We start from the raw sequence: 23,981 nt of genomic DNA on the forward strand, positions 1-23,981 counted from the left end.
AAATACGTTTGAAAGACGCTCAAACGACTTTTTAAAGGAGTTCAAAACGCGTGTTAAACGCGTTCAAATCGCGTTTACAGCACGTCCAAAACTCGTCCAGAACGCGCACAAAAACGTCCACAAAACGAGCTCAATACGCGTTTGAAACGTATACAAGACGCCTTAAAACGTTCTCAAAGCGCGTTCAAAACACGTTTGAAAAGAGTTCAAAACTCGCTCAAAACGTGTCCAAAACACGATTCACAGGCGTTAAAAACGCGTTCTAAACGGGTTCGAAAGGCGTGTAAAAAGGTGTTCAAAACGCGTTCAAAAGGGGTTTAAAACGAGTTTGAAAAGCATTCAAAACTCGTTTGAAACGCGTTCAAAACGCGTTTGAAACCCGCACAAAACGCGTTATGAAAGTTATGAAAGTGAATGTAAGAAAATTAATTGATTTGAATTGCGTAAGACAGAATAAATAAGTGAATGATCATCGCAGTTAGTACGCAACTTAAGCAGTTGCGAAAAGAAAGCCTGAAAAAAATTCAGGCTTGAACGGGATTCGAAACCATTCTTTCCATTCGGTAACAATATGCAGTGAATACTTTTAGATATCAATCAGTATATTTTTTTAAATGATTTTTTACTAGCTTTTCAAACTTACAACCCGCACTTACGTTAGATAGAGAAAACAATACACTTAGGTTATGTTACATCAATATTACAGTTGGGTTAGATAAATCGCTGATCACTATAACAAACCGAATATTAGTTAGACAGAGTCTTACTCTGAACAGAGGTGCACGTATTTTCACATGGCTTTATTATTTTGTGTCCTCTTTAGGTGCCAAGGACTGCAAGTGGACGATGAACGAACGGGAGACTTGCTGGCAGTGATGGCAATGGAGATGACCGAAAGTGCTTTCTTCGAGCTTGTTGCTGACAATGTAAGGCGTGTACGAATTCACACGTGTAACGTTAAGAGACAAAATAAACCAAAGTTAGGAACGGCAACAATTATAAATATCATTTTATTTCAGGTCGATTTAAAAAATGAAACCGACACGGACTGGTACATTCTCGACAGTAGCGGGTAAGTTAAACAAATACGTTCTCACTCTTAAATAGTGCTGAGGGGTTCAAACATCGTGCGACTGTTAATTGCAGTGTATTACGTCAGTTTGATATATGTACACTCTTAGCTTAGCGGAAAACGTTTTAACAACAACGATTACTCATTAGACTTCATACAAAAGGTTAAAAAAGGATAAGGAATTCACAAAACAACAACAACTGGCTATTTTAGCAGGACAAATGGTGAAGAGAAAACAATTACTTTAATCATTTAACTTCTTCATTGTAACATAATTTTTTTTAACTTTAAGGCACATCGTGTTTAACTTCTCGAGTCCCACAATTTCACAAGCTCACAAGAAACACTTAACAGAAGCACTTCCCTGGTTGGCAAATGAATTAATACGAAGGGAAAAAATTCTCAAGGTATGATATTGTTAATTTAGGATCCTTAGCGGGGTCGATATTCATTGTACAGCTGCGACAACAAGAAAAAAACAGAAATAAATACAGATTCTTCTCGTCGTCACCGATCTTATTAACACGTCCTTTTTTAAGAGTTGCTCCCAACAACAACAACAACTACAACCTTTATTTCCTGATGGCTAATTAGAAAAATTGTGAACTGAAATAAATTGTTGTAAAGTGCTTTGAATAATTTTGAAGAAGCGATTGAGGATAAAGGCCAAGTTAACCATCCAATTTTCTACTTGGCCTCCATATTATGTAATACTGTAAAGTACAGTCTGGAGAATGGCTGCTGAGGTGGCACCCCACTGTAAAGAGGAGGACCACGAAGTAGGTGTCATGTGGCCTGCTGCCAGTCCTTCCACGGTGCAAGAGCGGATTTCAAGAGCGGCAAACGGCAAACGGCAGAAATGACCACGTGACCATGTTTACACAACATTTACCTCTCGCTGTTTTCAGTTTCTCAGAAAAATTGAGTAGCTTTGCGTCAGAATCAAAGGCCAGAATTATCTTATAAACGCAATTTTCACGTTTGCCGTTTGCCGTAAACGTGGTGCTTAATCTCTCTATTGGGGAATTTTAAATCCGAGTTTACCGCAAACCTCTAACCGCGGTTTGCGGTTACCCGTTTGCGGTTCGACGTTCAAACGTAATTCGATTTAGTTCTTCTTGCAAATTTATGGCCGCCATTTTGAATCAGCAGCCATGTAACTTGTTTTTAAGATCCAATAGGATTTATCAAATTTAGCATTTTGCCCGTTTTTATCCTCTGTTGATGGATAAAAACTTGCTCCACAAGATTTTTGTATCGTTACACGAGATATAATACAAGAGTTATATGCTAAAGCTTTCAGATAAATGACATTCATGAAAACCTACCTCTCCACGTTGAAAGGGCACGTCGAAACCTCAAACGTGACGTAACAGACTGGTCACGTGACCTCCAGCGGTTCGCGGTTCGCATTAAACTCGGATCTAAAACTCTCTATTATCTTATTTCTAACGAGAAATTGTCGATCCAAAGAGTCAAAAGACGATGCAGAAGGAGTAAATGAGTGATCGACACAATAATGTTTGATCTGCAAGATCACCAAAGGTCTACGAGTACTTTTTCAGTCATTAGAGACATTTAGCACCAGGCTTTTCGGCAAAAACCTCAGACGGCGAACGTCTAGAGATCACGTGACAAGGCTCTGACGTAACGTTTGCGGTTTTCAACGTGCATTTTCAACGTGGAGAGGTAGGTTTTCGCGTAAGTCATTTACCTCAGCAATTTGAGTCGTACTTTTCAATTTTTTGAAACGTAAAAATGTCAGATTTGTATGTAGCAAGTCTTTATGTTGATGTTTAGGTGTAAACTAACGCGAAAGAGCGAACATGGATCTTTATGTTGCTGTATGAAAAACAGCACTACTGCTGCTCGCAAATTCAATATGGTGGCCACTTCAAGTGATCGGTGTAGCTAAAGCGGTAGAAGTCATAAACGTCAAACGCCAAACGCCTAACCTGAAACTGCCGTTTCCGGTTTGCCGTTAACGCAAAAACCCTGGTGCTAATTAACTCAGATACGTAACCACTGCATAAAATCTTAAAGTGTTGTTTACAGTACTAGTTTGATTATTAATTGCAGGCTTCTTGGTGCAATAACTACCAACAACACACAGTGGAAATGTTTTACGAGTTGTCAGATTTCAGTGGCGCATCTTCAAACAACACCGACCCTTGTCGCCAGTTCATTTTAAATTCAGTACTAGGAACATCTCTGTCCTTATTAGGAATACCCTCCAGGAGTATACATGACTGTAAAGACAGCTCTATGGCACTTCAGGAGGTAGGTAAAAAGACAATTATTCACTTTGGTGGTTTGGGATAGGCTTCGCAAATCCATTCGAGGGTCTACGAATATTTGGTTATGATATGGTAATTTGGCCACTGCAAAGAGATTAGAATGCTCACGTTTCGAGGGTTAGCCCATTTCAGGGTCTGCCCTTTTCTTATACATGAATTTGCATTTATTTTGCCTGAAAGCATTGTTCTTATTTCGGTGCAAACTAGCTGATTAACTGAGACGGACTTTCAATAACGGCCCCACCTGAATAACGCGTTTATGTATTTTAGAGCTGTTCTTGTGGGACGTCCTGCAAAGTTTGCTTAGTTAATTTGGCCTCAAAGTGCCAGGTTAGTAGTGTTTTAAAAATAGATTAACTTGAAATTTTTATTCAATTTTTACATGTAAAAAAACAGACTTAGTACTCTTCGTTAACACATTAGTTTGACGGAAATCATGTTTTAGACGATTAAAACAAATCGTGACAGTACACATAGTGAAAAATCCGGCTAACCCGTTTTAAAATATTTGATATAAGCTTGAAATTTATAGTTTTTTAATGAAAAAAAGTAGACTAACATGTTTGTCTTTCACGATATGTTTTAGTGTCCCTGCGCATGTCAGATGCCATATGACAAATGCCATAACTCTGTGACGAGACTTTGGACCTCCACACCATGTCCTGGTAAGCAACTGCAAAAAAATTGTGTTTACCGCAACTTTTTAGTTTTTTACCGACCTTGTCTGGTTTGTGTTTGTCGTGCTGCTTACATTTTCATGTTGTAATGGGGAGCAGGGATGGCGCAGTGGTGAGAGCACTCGCCTCCCACCAATGTGGCCCGGGTTTGACTCCCGGTCTCGGCGTCATATATGGATTGAGTTTGTTGTTGGTTCTCGTCCGAGGTTTTTCTCCGGTTACTTTGGTTTTCCTCTCTCCACAAAAACCAACATTTCCAAATTCCAATTCGGCCCGGAAACAGTGGAGAGAAGAGCCACTCCGTGTATTCCACTGAAATTCCCATTTACTTTACTTTTACTTTACTTAACAGTTCAGGTTCGAGTAACTTAAGGACAAGAAATCCTTAGCATATTGGTTGACCATTACTCACTTTTACAAACGGAACACTTGAAGCATTCAATGTCAGCTCAGGTAGTTTGTATAGTATGATCATCTCGCTGGATGCAGTCTTTTAAAAGACTGTTAAGCGTTGGTGACACTACTGACGTCAAGACAAACCGTAGCTGTGATGATTATTATTCAAATCAAACTACTGAAGGTGCAATTCAGGAATGAATCATAAAATCCAGTAAATGAACAAAAAAGGTTTTCTTAGCTTTATAATAATGCATTGCAGTGCCAGCTCCTCCGTTGTTTGATACAGAAAAGGATAAGGCAGTTTTCCAGGATGCACTTACTAATGTTCCGAGATGTGCTCGTGACTGTCTATCAATGTGAGTATGATCTGTAAACCTTCAACAACAGCTAGGGTGCTTACCATTTACGCAAACCACCCGGATTGAAATTTTCGGCATAAACACGAAATTATTGAGCTGGTCTTAACAGAAGATGGACAACATGCAAAATGTATGAAAATCAGCTGTAAATCCGAAAGGGCAATGAAAATGCATCACTTTGACCAGAAGCCTATAATTTCAGAAATACTCCAAATGGAATGATGCGTACAATTTGATTTTGCAACTGGTATTTCCGGGTTTTCCATGTATTAATGGCAACCACCCCTTAGCCTTACTCTACAGGTCAGCTGATAGTGATGACCACTAGACCAGTCCAAAAGACTCAAATTAGGAATTCACTTGCCAGCAAGCGCAAAAAACAAACCAATTACAACAACTACTGCACTATATTAAATTTTAAACGAGACTCTTGTCCGAATAAGTGGATCTGTTGCTACTTTAGTTACGGTACATTAACAAAGTGTTTCTATTTCTTTATAGTGAGATTTGCGATCAGGCAAATTTACAAGGAGTGATACATTGATTTGTAAAACCTTCTTGTATGCACGTCGCAACATTTGAATTTACTGTTTGTTTTTTGTTTTGTAGCTGGAACATGACAGAGTGTGAGAAAACTATAGGTTGCTTTTGGTGCTCCCTCGAAGAAAATCCGTCATGCAGTTCGGAGTGTAGAACAGGTCAAAGGTAACAGAGCCTTGAACTTAAAGTGTGCAAACTATAAAAGAGCAAAATACATAAGGTATCCACATGTAGCATATTTGGCGAAACGTATCTTAAGGGAGAAGTGATGAGCACAACCATTTCCAAGATTTTCTTTTTGCTGCAGTTCTTTTAAGAAGAAGCATTTATGGTGACCGCAGTATAGACATGACTGGTTAACGAAGGGATCCGTTTGATCATCGTGTGATAAGTCAGTCAGTCAGTCAGTCAGTCAGTCAGTCAGTGAGTCAGTCAATCAGTCAATCAGTCAGTCAGTAAGTCGATCGATCGATCGATCGATCCATCCATCCATCAATCATTTAATCGGTCGACCAATCAATCACTGAATCAATCAATCAATCAATCAATCAATCAATCAATCAATCAATCAATCAATCAATCAATCAATCAATCAATCAATCAATCAATCAATCACTCAATCAATCAATCAATCAATCAATCAATCAATCGATCAAACAATCAATCAATCAATAATTTAATCAATCAATCAATCAATCGATTGATCGATCGATCGATCGATCGATCAATCAATCTATCAATCAACCAACCAATCAATCGATCGATCAATCAATCAATCAATCAATCAATCAATCAATCAATCAATCAATCAACCAATCAATCAGTCAGTCACCCAATCAATCAAAATAACGAGAATGACTATGTAACTTAACGGAGAAACAACAACAACAGGATATTAAATGTGAATTAGGGAGAAACAAAGACTATGTTACTATCTAATGTATTTTCTGAGATGGTAATGATGATTTCGTCTGCATTTTTTTCAGTTTGTCGATGGTCGTCTTGTTCCCTTGCAATGACTTTCTGAGTCTGTCCGCTGTTCAGCAAGTCCGCGCCAAGTTCCTCTTCAAGCAGAAGTTAAGGCAACTTGCTCACAGTTTAACAGCACTAAGCTTGGAAATTTTAAACTTAGGAAAAGTAAGTATTGGGCGAAAATAACGTCTCAGCATGTGAACAAAGAATGGACCATTAGCCTGCATAATCGCTTGCTTATTAAGTTGGGATTTTCTTGGTGAGTTAAATGGTGAATTTAAGGGCATTAAACTTGCGATTGAAAGGCGACTGGAATACAAAGGGATGTTAATTGGAGGAATACGTGACAGGGTTGTAAACAATGAATGAAAGGCGTTTGAAACAGGCTTGGTTTGAAGAACTCTGCCTTTAAAGTATACTTGAGCCCAAATTGCTATGAACTGCTCGTAAATATACATTTATGCTCGTAACTATACATTTAGTTATTTTGGAATCAGCCTTTCCGACTGTTACCATACTTTCCACAGTTCTATGAGGATTTTTACTGTTAAGTCATGTTGAATGCAAAAGACAAAATTGGATTATTGTATTCTATCTTATTGTATCGTATCGTGTTGTGTTGTGTTCCGTTGTATTGGTTAAAAGCAATGTAATTTTTATATAACAGGAAGGAATCGTATTTAAAGTGCACGAAACCACCGTAAGCAGCGATCTCGATACCATTCAAGAAAATATTCAGCGTGCAGTTAATCAAGGTAAAGTTATACTGGGGCCTGGTGCGGAACTACCTAAAGTATACATTGCCAAGAGTCCCAAGGAATTCTCAGAGTAAGTAATAAACTATCAAAAACCGATTATTAATTATTCTTATAAAAAAATCCTTAAAAAAATCTCTTTTAACGTGAAGGTAGTTATCGCTTGCTACATCAATCAGCAGCGAGAGACCGGCTATATACGGGGCAGTTGTATGGCATCGCTGTCTACCACCCTTGCGTTGTGTTGCTGCTGTAAAATAATGTTGAATATCGTTGAAGGACCATTATCATAAGGGGAAAGGTCTTCCATGACATCTGCAGAAGCGACCCTCTTCCTTAAAAAACCCCCCGCCTGTTTGTTCTCGAGGTGGTCATTTCGGAGTCATTTAGCTGCACTTTGTTGTTTTGTAAATTGCACAAAATTGATTTCACAAAAATAAATTAAGATTTAAAATATCTTGATAAAACGAATATACTACGGACAATAAAAATAAAGGGAAAAGGACCATAAAAGAAAGAAAAGGATTTTGTTATTGGTGGTATGTGCATGTTAAATTGTGAGGAAGCCATTATTCATGGCGACGGTGACGGTGTAATAGCTAATTGTAATGTTGCACCTTATCCATATATATCTTTTCCTTAGTCTGGACATCTGCTTAACTCTGGACGGCACTCTGCCACAGGCGTCTCAGTCAGTGGCTGAGATGATTGCTTCTGAATTGCAGTCGATTCTGGTTAGACTGCTGGGAAAATCACTTGTCAGCACAATCCGTCACTTCAACCTCAACAAGGTAACGTTTTGTTCCAAGTAAAAATGACTTTCAACTCCCCACAAGCCTCCGTGCAATTCAATGCTTAGAACATTCTGCTCTCCCCAGGGAGAGGAAGAGGTTTACTAAACAAAGTTTCAAACGAGGATGCTCCCTTTCCCATATCAAACTTCACCGAAATGTTACCACTTTAACATATATCAAAACGAAAAATTATATCCCTATTTTATGCCTGAAAGATAAGCCAATGCTAAATACTAAAATTTCCAATCAAGCTAATCTTTAGCATACATCAAGCGTCTAAAAGGCACCACTATCAGACGGTGCTTCTTCGTATAGTTCACTTGGAGCATCCCCTTCCCCTGGCCCCACAGGCGTTCGTCTGGTTCGCAAAAGGTCATGGGTGTGACTCCTGCCGTTGAGGACTTACATTTCTGCTTTGTATCCCACGCTCGTGACAAACACAATCATGTACAATTTCTTAAGAGAATCAAAACTTTACAATTGTGTTTTATGGGTGATTTCTTTTCAGACATCGGTATATTTCGTGTTGAGCAATGAGGGCCAAGGAGCCTTGTACCCGCTACAACCATTCAAAGAAAGGCTTGAAAAAGCGGTCAGATTAAGAGAGATCTATTTCAAAGTGCCCATTGACACTGGGGAAACCCCTTTGAAGAAAATAACTGCTGTTGACCTATCTGCCATAAGTACGTTTGATTTCCTGTGTGGCCGGCTTCCATACACTACTACACCTTCTTCGGAGACAACAGCAACTTTTACAAGGCAGCCATCGAAGACTACCTCCAAGGTTACACATTTTGTGGACTACTCATCGACAAGGAAAACAACAACAACAACGGGTAAGCGGTGTCTGATATAATTAAGTTTAAGTTTTAAAAAGTTTAAATGTTCTCCACATTTGTCTCTATTTTAAAAGAGTGTTAACAACTGTCGTAACTGATGATTGTCTGTCAGTGAGTGCATGAGCAGTGGGGAACATAGAATTCGAGCAGTATTGCCTCGGGTAAAAAGCTGACTGTTATCGACACTTGAACAAAATCATCCTCTAATCGGCTGAAATGTTGTCTTGTGTATTTTTTACCATTAACTGCCGCTTATAAGCCCCCCCCGGTTATAAACCAAAAAAATGCATCCGATTATAAGCCCCCCCCCCCCCCTTTAGTTTTGTTCTTGTTGTTAGTTTTAATTTTGGTCAATTTTGTTCCAAAGCATAATAAAACCAGTAAATGAGAAACGTATTTCGATCAACACTGCTATAGCTCGAGCTCGTTTCGAAACGGTTTTTTTAGTCCGGTTATAAACTCCCTCTGGTATAAGCCCCTCCGTTTATAAGCCTATCTAAAACCCCTTACAAAGTTGTATAATCCCAGGGCTTATAAGCGGCAGCTTACGGTATAATCGCTGTTTTCCTCCTATCTTTCTCTTCGATCGCCCTCCGATTCAACAGCTGTTTAATATCAGCTATTTACGTTACTGCCGCCATTTTGAAAATTCGTCTCAGAACCAGTTATACGTTGCCAGGAAATCCTTTTCAGTTTATCGTAACGAGCTCTTATGATGAGAGTACACGGCTGACTTCCATATTTGGAAGTTAGTCGTGCAACAGACTATTTAATTTTTCAGTTTCGTCCCTACCAACCAGGATAGACTAAGGACGTCATAACAAATTTTGAATACAATTTCGATTGTCTTTCTAGCTCTCAGATTATATGAAATGATAGTATCTTAGCAACAATCGAAACGATTTCCTGCCCAGCGTTTCTTGCTCTTCTTGAGATATTTCAAAGGACAGCGTAGAAGTCGGATTTTCAAAACGGCCGCAGCAATTAACGGCCATCGGAGAGAAGAATCGGAGGGACACATGGATTATGTACCGAAAGAAAGCTGAAACCAAGACTCAGGAAAACAGATTAGACGTTTAGATGATAATTTTATTCAAGTGTCGATAACAGTCAAACTGGAGCTTTTGCCTGAGAAAATACTGCTCGAACTCCATTGTTGCCACTGCTATCGGTGAGTGCGTCCTTGAAGGCATGACTGGTACATTAAGGTATCAAGCTTATTGAATGAGTTACAGCCCAGACCGATCACGTGTATAAAGGGCAATCCCCCCACAAAGCACACCGGAGTGTATTTTTTTTGTCGGTAACGATGCATAACGGTGTGCTCTTATTACACTCCAGGAATGAGTAGTCCTGCTTCCCCTACTGAAATGGACAGGGAACGTAAGCAAGGCCTCACCCCGGTGGAGACAGCAGTAGTTGTAACAGCTTCTGTATTGGGTGTCTCCTCTTTGCCGTGTATTTTGTTTCTATTTATCACAAGAAGAAGAAGACCAAAGACAAGAAGAAAAGGACAAATTTCCCCCGACGGAGAACCGGAGGAAGACTTGCCATCCGAAATCTCGCAGCTTTCAGAAATTGAGGCTGATCTTAACGTCATTGTTAATCGCGCATATTTTATGCCTGAGGAAACCAGGACCTATCGCTCACCGAAAGAGGCCTGGGCCAGAGCTAGGGAACTAACTATACCCAAGCGTGTCCCACAAGGAGCATGGTTTTAACACGTCTCCTGTGGTCCCAAGCGTTAGAGAGCCCTTAGGAGTCTTTATCTCGATTCTCAAGTTTGTTGGAACACGAGACGTCCATAAAAAAGAATTCAAAAAGAGACAAATCAGTCACAGAGTTTTAAATATTCCTTCGCACTTTATTTGCCTCCTGAAATAAGCGTGAACATTAAAACTTTTGTCGTGGTGTATATGCTACATCTATTTTCTATTGAATTATCCTTTTGTGACAACGTTTTTGTGTCTTTATCGTCTTTACATTATATTTATATATTTCTATTCCTATTTTATACGGCATGATACCAGTAGCTAAATTTATTGCTAGCGAGTTAACTTTTATTTTCATGCAGGCATTAATCTATGTAAGACAAAAGGTAATTTAAGAGGATGTTTTCAAAATGCTCGAAATCTCAGAAAATAATCATAAATGATAGTTTGTTAATTCACAGTAAAACCAAACCGAGAACGTGAATATGAGCCTGGTATTGGACACTGTCTGTTGGTTAACTTTAAACGCAGGGAATGAAATTTATACTTCCTGTCAGCTGGGAATCCTGTCCTCACAAAATCACTTTACTTCTGGTTGGCTCAAGGAATTTTTAAACCTATGACAAGTAGAAAGATCGTGGAAATTCTTTCTTTTTTTTTACTTTATATTACGATAAGTTTGCAAGAATTGATTGGCTGGCTATGAGGTAAAACTGCGTGGATGATAAACAAAAAGTGAAACATAAAAGGAAAACAGGTTACAAATGGTGAATACAGCACTCTTTTTATTATGCATTGGTGTGAATCGGGAGAAGTTTACGGTGCGTATTTTTTAAATTGTTACTTGAAAAAGAATGCGAAATGAAGAATATTTTCTTGTAAAATCTTTTAACAGTTGGTTAAAGCCGAAGGAGTTTATTGCTAAGCATACTGCATAGTAATTAAAAGAGATTGTGCACTTTTATCAACGGTATGGAAAAGTTAAACCAGAGATCAAACAGTTGTAAAGTCAGGCAAAATCCACGTAGCTGATGAGAGCAAGAGAGTCAGTAGTCATTGATGGCCCGCCACTGTTTCTGCAATGAAGGAAGGAAACAAAATGATTAAGGATTGAAGAACTATTTCGTCAGTTGTAGATACTGATCTACTATCAAAGTAGTGTGACCAGGACACATATATAAACAGTAACCGAGCAAGGCCTCTCCATAGCTATTCAGGGTCCAAAGGCCTACATTAGCAAAAGACTGATTGTTGACTTGGTATCATGTGTCATGTCCCTACGTACTGATTTTGGGCAGGGAGCGAAATCTTTTGACAGTCCTTGATTGTGCTTTATTGGAGTCAGTTGCATAGTGTCTAAGGGTAAACACACGTCAGTACTCCTTGGTAACTTTTCATAGTCATGGGCTTAGGAAGACATTTGATTGGCTCATCATATGATGGTTGAATCTGCCGTACAGTTTGGGCTGGTACAACTTATCTCCAGAAATCTGAAGACACATTTCCAGAGATAACACCCAGCAATTTAGTGTTCGACTTCAAAGATTGTCTTAGTTGGTAAATTAACCTGTTTTTGCGATAACTTAGCTTGGTACGTTTTTAGCTAATCACTAAAAGCAGTTATCTCATTCATTACTACTCGCTATTAATCACCTGCCACCTGCTATCTTCTCATTAATTTATTAATTAATGCCACGTTCATCGGTGTGATTTTAGGATATTTTAAAAGAGCCATATTTTATTCACCATTTTCAAGATAATCAATTAAAAAAGATTGAAAGGATCTCTATTTACTACCAACATACAATTTTCGAGAATTTCAAGAATTGTAACCAAAAAAAAGGTTTTTGAATAACTTACTTTTATTTGAGTGTTGGGCGCATACAGTTTGTTTCCAATCCGTTCCTCTTCCATTTGTCTCTTCACACGAGATTTTTTTGGACTAAATGACTCATTAGAGTAAGCTGTTGCCTACAGAGGAGAGAACAGACATGCATTCAAATGAAATAAAATGCCCCTTCAGTGCGTTTTTGTTCACAAAATCATACATTCGTTAATTATTTCAAGTCAGGAACGCGAAGCTTACTCGACATAAGGTACAATAGCATTGTTTTCACTTTAGAGTCGAATATCTCATATCTTACACAAGCAAATTAAAAATAAATTCCTTACCCTCCTAACAGAGGCAGCAAACATTTCTCCTTCTTTAGGACTGTACTGCACGCATGGAGAAGAAGAGGACCGGAACAGCTTCCTAGTTTGATATTTCTTGAAAAACTTTTTAAACGCTGTGCAAACCTTTCAAAACCAAACAAGAACGTCAAGGTATTAAAAGGAACATTTGAACTTTTTCATAATACGTAAGAAGGCAAAAGTAACTATGGATTTGTTTCACAGCAGCCCCCTGGTCAAATAACGAACAGCTCTGCCTCCGAAAAAGAAAACCTATTTTAGAATGTTCACGTCCTTTTCGTTACGTTATCAGTGTCCCCAGTAAGCAATGCTGTGTTAAGCACATTGAAACTAAATAACTCAAAATATTTTATTATTTATTAAAAGCAGGAAGAAATTGCATTCCAACCTCAAACAGTCAGAAACAAACCGCACAGAATAACGACAAACACTAACGACAGACAGTAGAGAACAATGTAGAACAGAGTGAAAAAGACAACAAGGACAGACTGAGTAAGTACAGAGTTCTCATCTGTTGATATTATCTGTATTATATTGATAAAAATAAGTGAAAGAAGTTTTACACTACGTTTCGATGACTCCATCAAAAATCTAATCTTATTCTGTATAATATTAACCGACAATAACTAACATTAATATTAATAACTGTATTATTATTATTATTAAATGTGAATTAGGGAGAAACGAAGACTCGGAAAAAAATCCGAGTCCCAGATGGGATTTGAACCCACTACCCTCCGTGATCTAGTCGGATGCTCTAACCACTGAGCTACTGGAGACTCTATGGTGAGCAGGGGATCAAATTGTGGGTATCGACTGGAACCGCATCGCGCGGCTACACAGTCACGTACTGACTCATATGAACTCACTAACAGCATCGCGCTGTCACATTAAGGCATCTAGCACATATGAACTCACTAACAGCATCACGCTGTCACATTAAGGCATATCGAGATGCGTCCAACCAACCTCCCAAGTGAGTGTACTTAAAGGAGAAACAACAGCAACAACAGGATATTAAATGTGAATTAGGGAGTCTTCGTTTCTCCCTAATTCACATTTAGTATCCTGTTGTTGTTGTTGTTTCTCCGTTAAGTATATTAATATTAATATTATTATTATTATTATCTATGTTTTTGTTATCTGTTAATAAAAAGAAAAAAAGAAAGGATGTCTAACGTCAAACAGGCAAAAACGAACTGAACAAAGTAACGAAGAACAGTGACGAAAGAGAGTAAGGACAAAGGCCGAGTGGGAACGAGAGAAAAGCAAGAAACAGAGAACATACAGTAAGGACAAAGCGAGAACAGAAAGAAGGGCAAGAATCAGAAAGTAGACAGAAAGGGACAAGCGAGAACAGACAGACAGGCAAGAATCAGAGGGCAGACAGAAAAGGGACAAGCGAGAACAGACAGAAAGGCAAGAATCAGAGGGCAGACAGAAAAGGGACAAAAGAGAACAGACAGAAAGGCAAGAATCAGAGAGCAGACAGAAAAGGGACAAGCGAGAACAGACAGAAAGGCAAGAATCAGAGAGCAGACAGAAAAGGGACAAGCGAGAACAGACAGAAAGGCAAGAATCAGAGGGCAGACAGAAAAGGGACAAGCGAGAACAGACAGAAAGGCAAGAATCAGAGAGCAGACAGAAAAGGGACAAGCGAGAACAGACAGAAAGGCAAGAATCAGAGGGCAGACAGAAAAGGGACAAAAGAGAACAGACAGAAAGGCAAGAATCAGAGAGCAGACAGAAAAGGGACAAGCGAGAACAGACAGAAAGGCAATAATCAGAGGGCAGACAGAAAAGGGACAAGCGAGAACAGACATACAGGCAAGAATCAGAGGGCAGACAGAAAAGGGACAAGCGAGCACAGACAAAAAGGCAAGAATCAGAGAGCAGACAGAAAGAGCAGAGTTAGGAAAGAAAGCAAGGGCTGACAGTAAGGACTGAGTCAGAGTAGACAGTAAAGACAGTGAGAACAGACAGTAATGAAATAGAGTGTGGATAAACAGTAGGGAAAGACAGCGAGGACAGACAAAAAGGATAGAGTGAGGACAGACAGTAAGGACAGAGAGTGAGGACATATAATAATGACTGGGTGAGAGCAGACAATACGAAAAGAGTACGAACAGAGAGTAAGGACAATAAAGACAAAGTGAGAATATGCGGAAAGAAAGGACAAAATGAGAATAAACAGTAAAGACAGAGTGAGGACAGACATTAAGGACAGAGTGAGGATAGACAGTAAAAACATTGAGTGAGAACAGACAATAAGGACAGAGTGAGAACAGAAGTTAAGGACAGAATGCCAACAGACAGTAAGAACACAGTGAGACAAACAATAAGGACAGTGAGAAAAGAAATTAAGGACATATACAGTAAGGAAAAGAGCAAGGATAGGAAGTAAGGAAAGAATGAGGCCAGACAAAAAACCTTAGGCAGTAAGGAAAGGGTAATGACCGGCAGTAAGGACATAGTGAAACCAGACAGTAAGGACAAAATCAGGGTTAAACAGTGAAGATAGACAGGACAGAAAGTAAAGACACAGTGAGGAAAGAGAGTTATTACAAAACAAGAGCAGGCAGTAAAGACAACCCGAGCGCAGACAGTAAAGAAGGAGTGTGGGCATCCAGAAAGGACAAGAGAGAGGACAGTGTAAAGAAGGAATGAGGGCAGACAGAATAGACGAGAGAGAGGACAGACAGTAAACGAAAGAGTGAGGGCAGACAGAATAGACGAGATAGAGGACAGACAGGAGTGAGGGCTTGCGAGGGCATCCAGTAAAGACAAGAGAGAGGACAGACAGTAAAGAAGGAGCGAGGGCAGACAGAATAGACGAGAGAGAGGACAGACAGTAAAGAGGAAGCAAGGGCAGCCAGTAAAGACAAGAGAGAGGACAGAAAGTAAAGAGGGCTTGCCAGGGAAGCCAGCTAAGAAAGAGAAAGAGGGCAGAGAGTAAAGAAAAGAGCGAGGACAGACAGAACAGACGGGAGGGAGGACAGACAGTAAAGAAGGAGTGAGGAAAGACAGAATAGACGAGAGAGAGGACAGAAAGGAATGAGGGCTTGCTAGGGCAACTAGTAAAGACAAGAGAGAGGACACAGTGTAAAGAAGGAATGAGGGCAGGTAGAATACACGAGAGAGAGAACAGACAGTAAAGAGGGAGTGAGGGCAGACAGAATAGACGAGAGAGAGGATAGAAAGTAAAAAGGGAGTGAGGACAGAGAGACCAGACGAAAAAAAGGACAGAGAGGAGTGAGGGCTTGCAAGGCAGTAAAGAAAAGAGAGAGGACAGACAGTAAAGAAGGTGTGAGGACAGACAGTAAAAAAGGAATGAGGACAGATAGTAAAGAAGAAATGAGGACAGATAGTAAAGGACGAATGAGAATAGACAGTAAAGAAGGAGTGAGGACAGACAGTAACGAAGGAGTGAGGACAAACAGTAAAGAAGGAGTGATGACAGACACTAAGGAAGAAGTGAGGACAGACAGTAAAAAAGAAGTGAGAACAGACAGTGAGGAAGGAGTGAGAACAGACAGTAAAACCGGAATGAGGACAAACAGAAAAGAAAGAGTGAGGACAGACAGTAAAGAAGGAGTGAGGACAGACGGTAAGGAAGGAGTGAGGACAGAAAGTAAGGAAGAAGTGAGGACAGAAAGTAAAGAAAGAGTGAGGACAGACAGTAAGGAAGGAGTGAGGACAGACAGTAAGGAAGGAGGGAGAACAGACAGTAAGGAAGGAGTGAGGACAGACAGTATGAAGGAGTGAGGACAGAAAGTAAAGAAAGAGTGAGGACAGACAGTAAGGAAAGAATGAGGACAGACGGTAAGGAAGGAGTGAGGACAGACAGTAAGGAAGGAGTGAGGACAGACAGTAAGGAAGGAGTGAAGACAGAAAGTAAAGAAAGAGTGAGGACAGACAGTAAGGAAGGAGTGAGAACAGACAGTAAAAACGGAATGAGGATAGAGAGTGTAGAAGGAGTGAGGAGAGACTGTAAAGAAGGAGTGAGGACAGACAGCAAGGAATGAGTAAGGACAGACAGTAAGGAAGGAGTGAGAACAGATAGTAAAAACGGAATGAGGACAGTGAAGAAAGAGTGAGGACAGACAGTAAAGAAGGAGTGAGGACAGACAGTAAAGAAAGCGTGAAGACAGACAATAAGGAAGGGGTGAGGACAGACAGTAAGGAATGAGTGAGGACAGACAGTAAGGTAGGGGTGAGGACAGACAGTAAGGAAGGAGTGAGAACAAACAGTAAAAACGGAATGAGGACAGAATATAAAACAAGGAACGAGGATAGACAGTAAAGAAGAAGTGAAGACAGACAGTAAAGAAGAAATTAGGACAGATAGTAAAGAAGGAGTGAGGACAGACAATAAAGAAGGACTGAGCGCAGACAGTAAAAAAGGAATGAGTATAGACAGTAAAGAAGTAATGAGGACAGACAGTAAAGTGAGCACAGACAGTAAAAAAGGAATGAGGATAGACAGTAATGAAGGAATGAGGAGAGACCGTAAAGAAGGACTAAGGGTAGACAGTAAAGAAGGAATGAGGACAGACAGTAAAAAAGGAAAGAGGACAGACAGTAAGGAAGGAGTGATGACAGACAGTTAAGAAGGAGTGAGTACAAACAGTAAAGAATTAGTGATGGCAGGCATTAAGGAAGGAGTTAGGACAGACAGTAAGGAAGGAGTGAGGATAGACAGTAAGGAAGGAGTCAGGACAGACAGTAAGGAAGGAATGAGGACAGACAGTAAATAAGGAGTGGGGCAGGCAATAAGGAAGGAGTGAGGACAGACAGTTAAGAAGGAGTGAGTACAAACAGTAAAGAATCAGTGAGGGCAGGCAGTAAGGAAGGAGTTAGGACAGACAGTAAGGAAGGAGTGAGGATAGACAGTAAATAAGGAGTGGGGGCAGGCAGTAAGACAAGAGTGAGGAGGGTAGACAGAAAAGACGAGAGAGAGGAGAGACAGTAAGAAGAGAGTGAGGTCAGAGAGAAAAAGGGAGGGCAGACACTAAAGAAGGAGTGGGGGCAGACAGTAAAGACGAGACAGAGAACACAGACAGTAAAGACACAGTGAGGGCAGACAACAGACGAGAGAGAGGACATACAGTAAAGGAGTAGTGAGTGGAAACAGTAAGGAAGGAGTGGGGCAGACAGAAAGAGGGAATGAGGACAGACAGTATAGACAGAGTAAGCGGGAGAAAGTAAACACAGGATGACAACAGATAGTGACAGAAAGGTGAAGACAGTAAAGAGACAGTGCAAAAAGACAGTATTAGGGCAGCGTGGAGAGACTTTAAAGACAGGGTGAGGAAAGAGAGTAAGGATAGAGTAAGAAGAGGACAGACAGTAAGGACAGAGCAAGGACAGATAAAAGGACAGAGTGAGCACAGACAGTAACGACAGATTGAGGACAGACAGTAAGGACAGCGTGGGGACAGACAATGAGGACAGAGTGAGGACAGACACTTGGGACAGATTGAGTGTAAACTGTAAGGACAGAGTTAGAACAGAGAGTAAGGACCGAATGAGAACAGATTGTAAGGACAGTCATGAGGATAGATAAAAAGGACAGGGTAAGAACAGAGTGAGTATTAACAGTGAGGAAAAGGTGAGGGGAGAGAGAAAGGACAGAGTGAGGACAGACAGTTAGGACAGTCAGTGAGAACAGACAGTAAATACAGAGTGATGAAAAACATTTAGGAAAGAGTGAGAACAGGTAGTAAAGGCAGACTGAAGGCAGACGGTAACGGCAGAGTGAGGACAAACAGTAAGGAGAGATATTAAGGACAGAATGGGAAAATACAGCAAGGCCAGAGTCAGTGAAGACAGTAAGAGCCGAGTGAGGACACACAGTAAAGACAGATTGACGCGTGACAGAAAAGACAGAGTCAGGACAGACAGTAAAAGAGAGAGTGAGAGCGGACAGTAAAGGCGGAGTGAGAAAAGACAGAAAAGAGAGAGTGAGTAGAGGCGGTAAAGACAGTGTGATCACAGACAGTAAGGACAGACTACTAGTGAGGCCAGACAGTAAGGACCGAGTTAGAACAGACAGCAAGGACAGAGAATTTAGGATAGACAAAGAGACAAAGTGAGGAAAGCCAGTAAGGACAGAGTCAGGGCCGACTAAGAGGACAGACAGTAAGGAAAAATTAAGGGAAGACCGTAAAGATAGAGTGTGTGTAGACATTGAAAACAGAGCGAGGACAGAAAGAAAGGAGAGAGCGACGGACTGTTAGGACACCGTAAGGGCAGACCAAAAAGACAGAGTGAGGCCAGGCAGTAAAGACTGAGTGAGGACAGAAAACAAGGTCAGAGTCACGGCCGACATAGGACAGAGGACAGGGTGAGGCGAGGAAGTAAGGACAGAGGGAGAACAGACAGTATTGACAGAGTAAGGGCAGACATTAAACACAGTGAGGACAACAGACAGATAGGACAGAGTGAGGACAGACAGTAAGAACTGAGTAGGCAGACAATGAGGGCAGAGTGAGGACAGACACTTAGGACAGATTGAGTGTAAACTGTAAAGACAGAGTTAGAACAGGGAGTAAGGACCGAATGAGAACAGATTGTAAGGACAGTCATGAGGATAGATAAAAAGGACAGGGTAAGAACAGAGTGAGAATTAACAGTAAGGAAAAGGTGAGGAGAGAAAGAAAAGACAGAGTGAGGACAGACAGTAAGAATAGAGTGAGGACAGATAAAAGGACGGAGTGAGGGCAGACAGTAAGGGCAGAGTGAGGAGAGACAATAACGACAGTCAGTGAGCACAGACAGTAAGGACAGAGTAAGGAAACAAAAATGATAGAGTGAGGACAGGCAGTAAGGACAAACTGAGCACAGACAGTAAGGACAGACTGATGACAGACAGTAAGGACAGTCAGCAAGGACAGATAACAACGATAGAGTGTGGACAGACAGTAAGAGTAGAGTGGGCAGACAACGAGGACAGAGTGAGGACAAACAGAAATTCAGAGTGAAGAGAGGCCGAGAGGACAGTGTGGGGGGAGACAGTAACGTCAGTGAGGACAGAGTGAAGTCCGACAGACAGTAAGGACCGTCAGTTAGGACAGACAGTATGAAAAGAGTGAGGGCAATTTGTAGGGACAGACAAGGAAAGATGGTAAAAAGAGAGTAAAAAAGGCAAACAGAGCAAAAAACAACAGATTGAGATCAGGCAGTAAGAGCAGAGTGGACGGACAACGAGGACAGAGTGAGTACAGACAGTAAGGAGAGAGTGAGGGTAGACAGTAAGGACAGAGTAAGGGTAGATACAGGGAAAGGATGAAGACACGCAGTAACAGTTTCAACACTAAAGTTTGTTGAGCAGTGGAGGCAGTAAGCGCAGTGGAAGGGCAGGCATTTGAGGCAGTAAGAACAGCAGAAATGATAGCTAGTGGTAAAAGATTACATCACCTCTTGATTGAGAACTATGTTACAGACAAAGTAAACCACGCCCTGGAAAAGAATTAGATCAAAAATTTAGTCAAAGATCTGCAAATTACATATATGAGGCTAGGTTTTAAGCCGTAAATTAACGAAAGACTTCCGAAACAAGAGCCGTGAATACCCTAAGTGGCTTTTGTTGTTAAAGTGTTATAATAAAAGAAAGATGTAAATGATGAATTCTTTGTGGTAAAGAAAATACGAGCAAATAAACTGTATGTACTGGATTAGGGTACAGAGAGTTTCTTGGTTAAGAGTTGCTATCATTATCACCTGAGAACAGCTAAGAAGAACAAAAGCGTATGACATCACTGGTGAATCAGAGTTCAACTGAAAGAATCCTAACAACCACGTGACTGCAAGCAATGGTAACAGTATGAGGCATCCCTTTAGAGACATTCTGTGGATACAGTAAAATAACATATTATCAGTTTAATATTGCTAAATGCGGCAAAGGGCGCACAAGGCAGATTCAGTAGGAAAGACGACAGAAAAGAAAACATCTTGACTTTAAGGGCGAGACTTTTTCAGCAAGATTTCAAATCGCCTGAGTAAAGTACTCAGGTGACATTTGCTTTGATCTCACGGCAATTTGTTTTACTGTAATGAGAGCAAAACACCTTTGTTGTCAGCAAAAAGGCTACCTTCAAGGACCCCCAGGGGAACGATTGCGTGTTCTTGCTCGCGTCACAATTTTCCAGGGAGAGGGGTAGGGGTTCTTTCTGATAGAAGCTTTATCAGTCTGTACTGACGCTTTTCAACCTTTTTGGTCAGAAAGCAGACACATTTTTTTCATCTATTTTGGTCTGAAAATCTGGAAACAAGTAGAGTTTTTAGCAGTCAGTTCTGAACGCGGGTCTGGAAATTACACAGGTCAGTCAGCAAACCCCTACAAAAATTTGAAACGTACTTTTTTCCTTGGCGCAACTGCTTCGATTTGCCCTAATCGCAACAAAATTGCAATCAAACGCCAATAAATCGTTGAAAAATGTTAGTTAGCACAAACAGGCAACTTTAAATCACACTTAAAATCACCCGAAAGACTGGGAACGGGCCAGTACGACTTTGTAATACAGTTTTTAGTGTTAAGTGCTTCCTGGAGTTAGCATGCCTCAATCTCGTTTCCATAAAGTGGCCATGTAGAACTGAATTCCGCTTAAAACATGGAATGGTTTTATTAATTTTAAGTAATTTCAGGGATGGCGCAAGAACAGTGTCAATAATAGTCCCGATTACCTGACATTGTAAATAAATGTCTTATCATTGGCTTGTTTCTGGCGTCTCTCTGCTGTGGGAGATATCAGGACACCAATCACCATTCCTAGGATGACCACATTCGTCTGAAAACCAACATCAAATCACCATTTGTGAGTTAGACAGGAAACACAACTAAGATATCTCAAATATTCCACCAATCTCAGTAGCGGGTCCAGACCTTCAGGAAAGTATCTTAACAACGGCTAAGCCTGAAGCGTCGTGGACGAAACTTTGTAGATGTCTTAATAAAGGATAGAAACATAACCACCAACCACTCACCAAAATAACCACAACAACTGGTGGAAGGAAGAGGGAAAACAGCACAATTTCTGTCATCCAGCATCTACAAGAAAGGCATTAGCTGATTAGACAAATTGCTTTAACACACTATGCTTGACGTTTCCTGAATATAAACCACTAAAACTTGAGTACTGATAGCTGATAAAACTGAAAGCAAAGCAGAAACGCAAACTCCTGTTAAGGCCGATTTAGATGATACGACTTTGTAGTATGCGACAAGCTGACGACAAGTCTGCGATATGAATTGTTTTGTGAACTACACCTACAACTTATCGCACACGATACCTAACCTGCATTTGTAATTTGAAACATGTTTTACAATCCTACGACAAACGTAGCCGAGCTTAGGCAGTGTTGAATGACGAGGGTTGTATCCGAGTTTTTACATTACGTGAGCACTACAGAAGTCTAAATCGACCTTAAAACTTCTCAACGAGTGTTACATTAAAATTATCATACAACTATAACTAAGGTAAAGGCAAAAGAAGTCAGACCATAATGGTAATATATACTTAGATGACAAAGAAAAAGTAAATGAAGAAAATCATCGGAAAAAAAGTAAAAACGTTTAACAGTACTCACATGTTTCCTGTTCCATAATTATCCCAGAAAATAGCCATGGAAAGTGCAGTCATACCAGCTGGTAAACCTGAAAAGAATAAACGATGAAAAAAAGGTTCATTGCCCACCCTTAATGTGCGACATACCAACCGTAACTGATAGAATATTGTTTGTTGATGACTTGATTGTCTGTGTGAAGTTCTACTCAATAGCGATAGTAATAACGATATTAATAAAAAGGCTTTATGTGAACTGAAGCATTAACCAGCTCATTTAAGGTCAGGGAATGTTTTCCCTGGTGGTTTACAACTGTAACAGTTACTGTGGGTCTTGTTAGTAAGCTAAGGCTATGACACCACAACAACAAGAAATAAAATAGGCTCACCATATCCTAAAATGTAGTATCTCTTAAGTAAACTCCTTTTTTGTGTACAGAACACTTCAACAAGAGCCAGATACAAATGCCACCCTTCTACTAGCATCCAGGAAAACATGGCAGTCAGGAAGAAATGTAGCGCGATGCCCACAGCTTTGCATAACCACTAAGGAGATAAGCACAGAAAAGACAATTAAGCGAGCATCAAATATGTTGTTGGGAAAACAAACCATTCTGAAGTTACCAAGTCGTCAGATCGACCTATGTCGTCTACATCTACACAATTATTGGGCTCGATTGTCCATAGCCGTCTCGCTGTCTCAAGACGACACCAGTTACTTTCCTGGTCTTCCCAGTTTCCTTTGTTAATCTAGTATAGTGAGACTAAGCCATATTGTATTGAACGGCGCACTTGAATGAAGCGTCGAGTGTGTACACGTCCGGGAAGCTTGGCTGAACTTTGTTTAATGACTTCAGTAATCTGTCTTCTCTCACGATATACACATTGAATTAAGATATACTCGCCGATATCCGACACGAATATTGAATACTTTTGTACAAGGCGGCAAGCCAACTTCATGGACAGAGTACCTTGCAAACGTGATATGCTTATGTTTAAAAATAACAGTGAATATAAAGACCTTGTTTCAAAGTAATGAAATCAAAATAAAACAAAATTTCCTGTGGATAAATAATTCTTCCATTTTACCTTGTTAGAAGCCTGATTCACTCCGAACAGGAAAACAAGTTCAACTACACCCATGTTAAAGGCCAGATTTTTGTGTACGTGAATGTGATCTCCCTTGAGGCTGAAATACACAATACAGCAGCAATTATGTTTTTTTTTATATATAAGAATTAGCCATGCTATGTGTTCGGCTATTGGTGCAGGAGATATCGGAAACGAGGACACAAAGTTTTGTGAATCTGATCCAGATATCTGTATCGAAAGTTAAGCTGGAGTACTTAATTAATGATTAGACACGATTATCGTTGGTTTAGAATTGCTGTTTTCATTACTTTTAACTACGGAAGCTGTTTATTTATTTTTTTCAAATGTCACAGAGAAACAGTCAAAATTCTTCTATTACGTGAACTAACGCATAACCTATTTGAGCCTTCAGCAATTCGGTTTTCACCGTTAACCGTTAAGGGTAAGAAAAGGAGTTGAACCAAACCCAGCATTCACCTTCCAACTCAGTATAAACAACTTAATTTGCGTCGTTACTATAGAGACCTCATGCTACTTACTGTAAGACGCTGAAGATTAATATGGCAAGAAAACAGCAGGTGGCCGACAACCCACCTCCCACGTAGGACATAATTATCAATGTTCTGTCATGAACTTGAGCTATGGTATCCTGTTACGAAAAAATATTTAAAACGTCTTATTCAGCTTATTTAAACAATCACTGTCGTTTCGTAAGCA

The 23,981-nt window shown here is 40.2% G+C and overlaps 3 protein-coding genes across 11 annotated transcripts in view; 2 read left to right on the forward strand and 1 right to left on the reverse strand.

The window, feature by feature from the left end:
- LOC146484174 (VWFA and cache domain-containing protein 1-like) overlaps positions 1–10,900 on the forward strand; it is a 31,980-nt gene extending 21,080 nt beyond the window's left edge. For 3 of the 5 annotated variants that reach the window (XM_085104994.1, XM_085104995.1, XM_085104998.1), the window contains 13 exons: positions 824–926; positions 1,020–1,072; positions 1,365–1,479; positions 3,152–3,352; positions 3,640–3,699; positions 3,956–4,034; positions 4,705–4,801; positions 5,414–5,509; positions 6,331–6,481; positions 6,984–7,144; positions 7,715–7,862; positions 8,374–8,701; positions 10,046–10,900. In XM_085104994.1, coding sequence (XP_084961120.1) covers positions 824–926; positions 1,020–1,072; positions 1,365–1,479; positions 3,152–3,352; positions 3,640–3,699; positions 3,956–4,034; positions 4,705–4,801; positions 5,414–5,509; positions 6,331–6,481; positions 6,984–7,144; positions 7,715–7,862; positions 8,374–8,701; positions 10,046–10,425 — 1,972 coding nt within the window. In that variant the 3' untranslated portion in view covers positions 10,426–10,900. Of the gene's footprint in view, positions 1–823; positions 927–1,019; positions 1,073–1,364; positions 1,480–3,151; positions 3,353–3,639; positions 3,700–3,955; positions 4,035–4,704; positions 4,802–5,413; positions 5,510–6,330; positions 6,482–6,983; positions 7,145–7,714; positions 7,863–8,373; positions 8,711–10,045 lie in introns of those variants that run through there. The other 2 variants (XM_085104996.1, XM_085104999.1) reach the window with 2 other exon arrangements.
- Positions 10,901–11,306: 406 nt separating this feature from the next.
- LOC146484177 (uncharacterized) overlaps positions 11,307–23,981 on the reverse strand; it is an 81,238-nt gene continuing 68,563 nt past the window's right edge. For all 3 annotated transcript variants that reach the window (XM_085104992.1, XM_085104991.1, XM_085104990.1), the window contains 11 exons: positions 23,804–23,913; positions 23,262–23,361; positions 22,562–22,718; positions 22,198–22,264; positions 21,595–21,658; positions 21,295–21,398; positions 20,332–20,458; positions 20,029–20,070; positions 12,589–12,714; positions 12,277–12,387; positions 11,307–11,492 (listed from right to left, as the gene is read on the reverse strand). In XM_085104992.1, the coding sequence (XP_084961118.1) occupies positions 11,463–11,492; positions 12,277–12,387; positions 12,589–12,714; positions 20,029–20,070; positions 20,332–20,458; positions 21,295–21,398; positions 21,595–21,658; positions 22,198–22,264; positions 22,562–22,718; positions 23,262–23,361; positions 23,804–23,913 (1,038 nt within the window). In that variant the 3' untranslated portion in view covers positions 11,307–11,462. The remainder of the gene's footprint in view (positions 11,493–12,276; positions 12,388–12,588; positions 12,715–20,028; positions 20,071–20,331; positions 20,459–21,294; positions 21,399–21,594; positions 21,659–22,197; positions 22,265–22,561; positions 22,719–23,261; positions 23,362–23,803; positions 23,914–23,981) is intronic.
- On the forward strand, positions 14,318–20,022 carry LOC146484178 (uncharacterized). Of its 3 annotated transcripts, none has more exons than XM_085105003.1 (2): positions 14,318–14,334; positions 14,488–20,022. In XM_085105003.1, the coding sequence occupies exon 2, from the start codon at positions 15,940–15,942 to the stop codon at positions 16,372–16,374; it is 435 nt and encodes a 144-aa protein (XP_084961129.1). In that variant the 5' UTR covers positions 14,318–14,334; positions 14,488–15,939; the 3' UTR covers positions 16,375–20,022. The 3 variants fall into 3 exon arrangements, 1 of the variants encoding a protein (XP_084961129.1); XR_014863669.1 differs by lacking the exon at positions 14,318–14,334 and having other exon boundaries at positions 14,357–17,378; positions 17,451–20,022; XR_014863670.1 differs by lacking the exon at positions 14,318–14,334 and having other exon boundaries at positions 14,357–17,118; positions 17,192–20,022.

This window comes from Pavona decussata, unplaced genomic scaffold (genome assembly GCF_977016875.1).
Source record: "Pavona decussata unplaced genomic scaffold, jaPavDecu1.1 SCAFFOLD_36, whole genome shotgun sequence".
NCBI classification, from domain to species: Eukaryota; Metazoa; Cnidaria; class Anthozoa; order Scleractinia; family Agariciidae; genus Pavona; species Pavona decussata.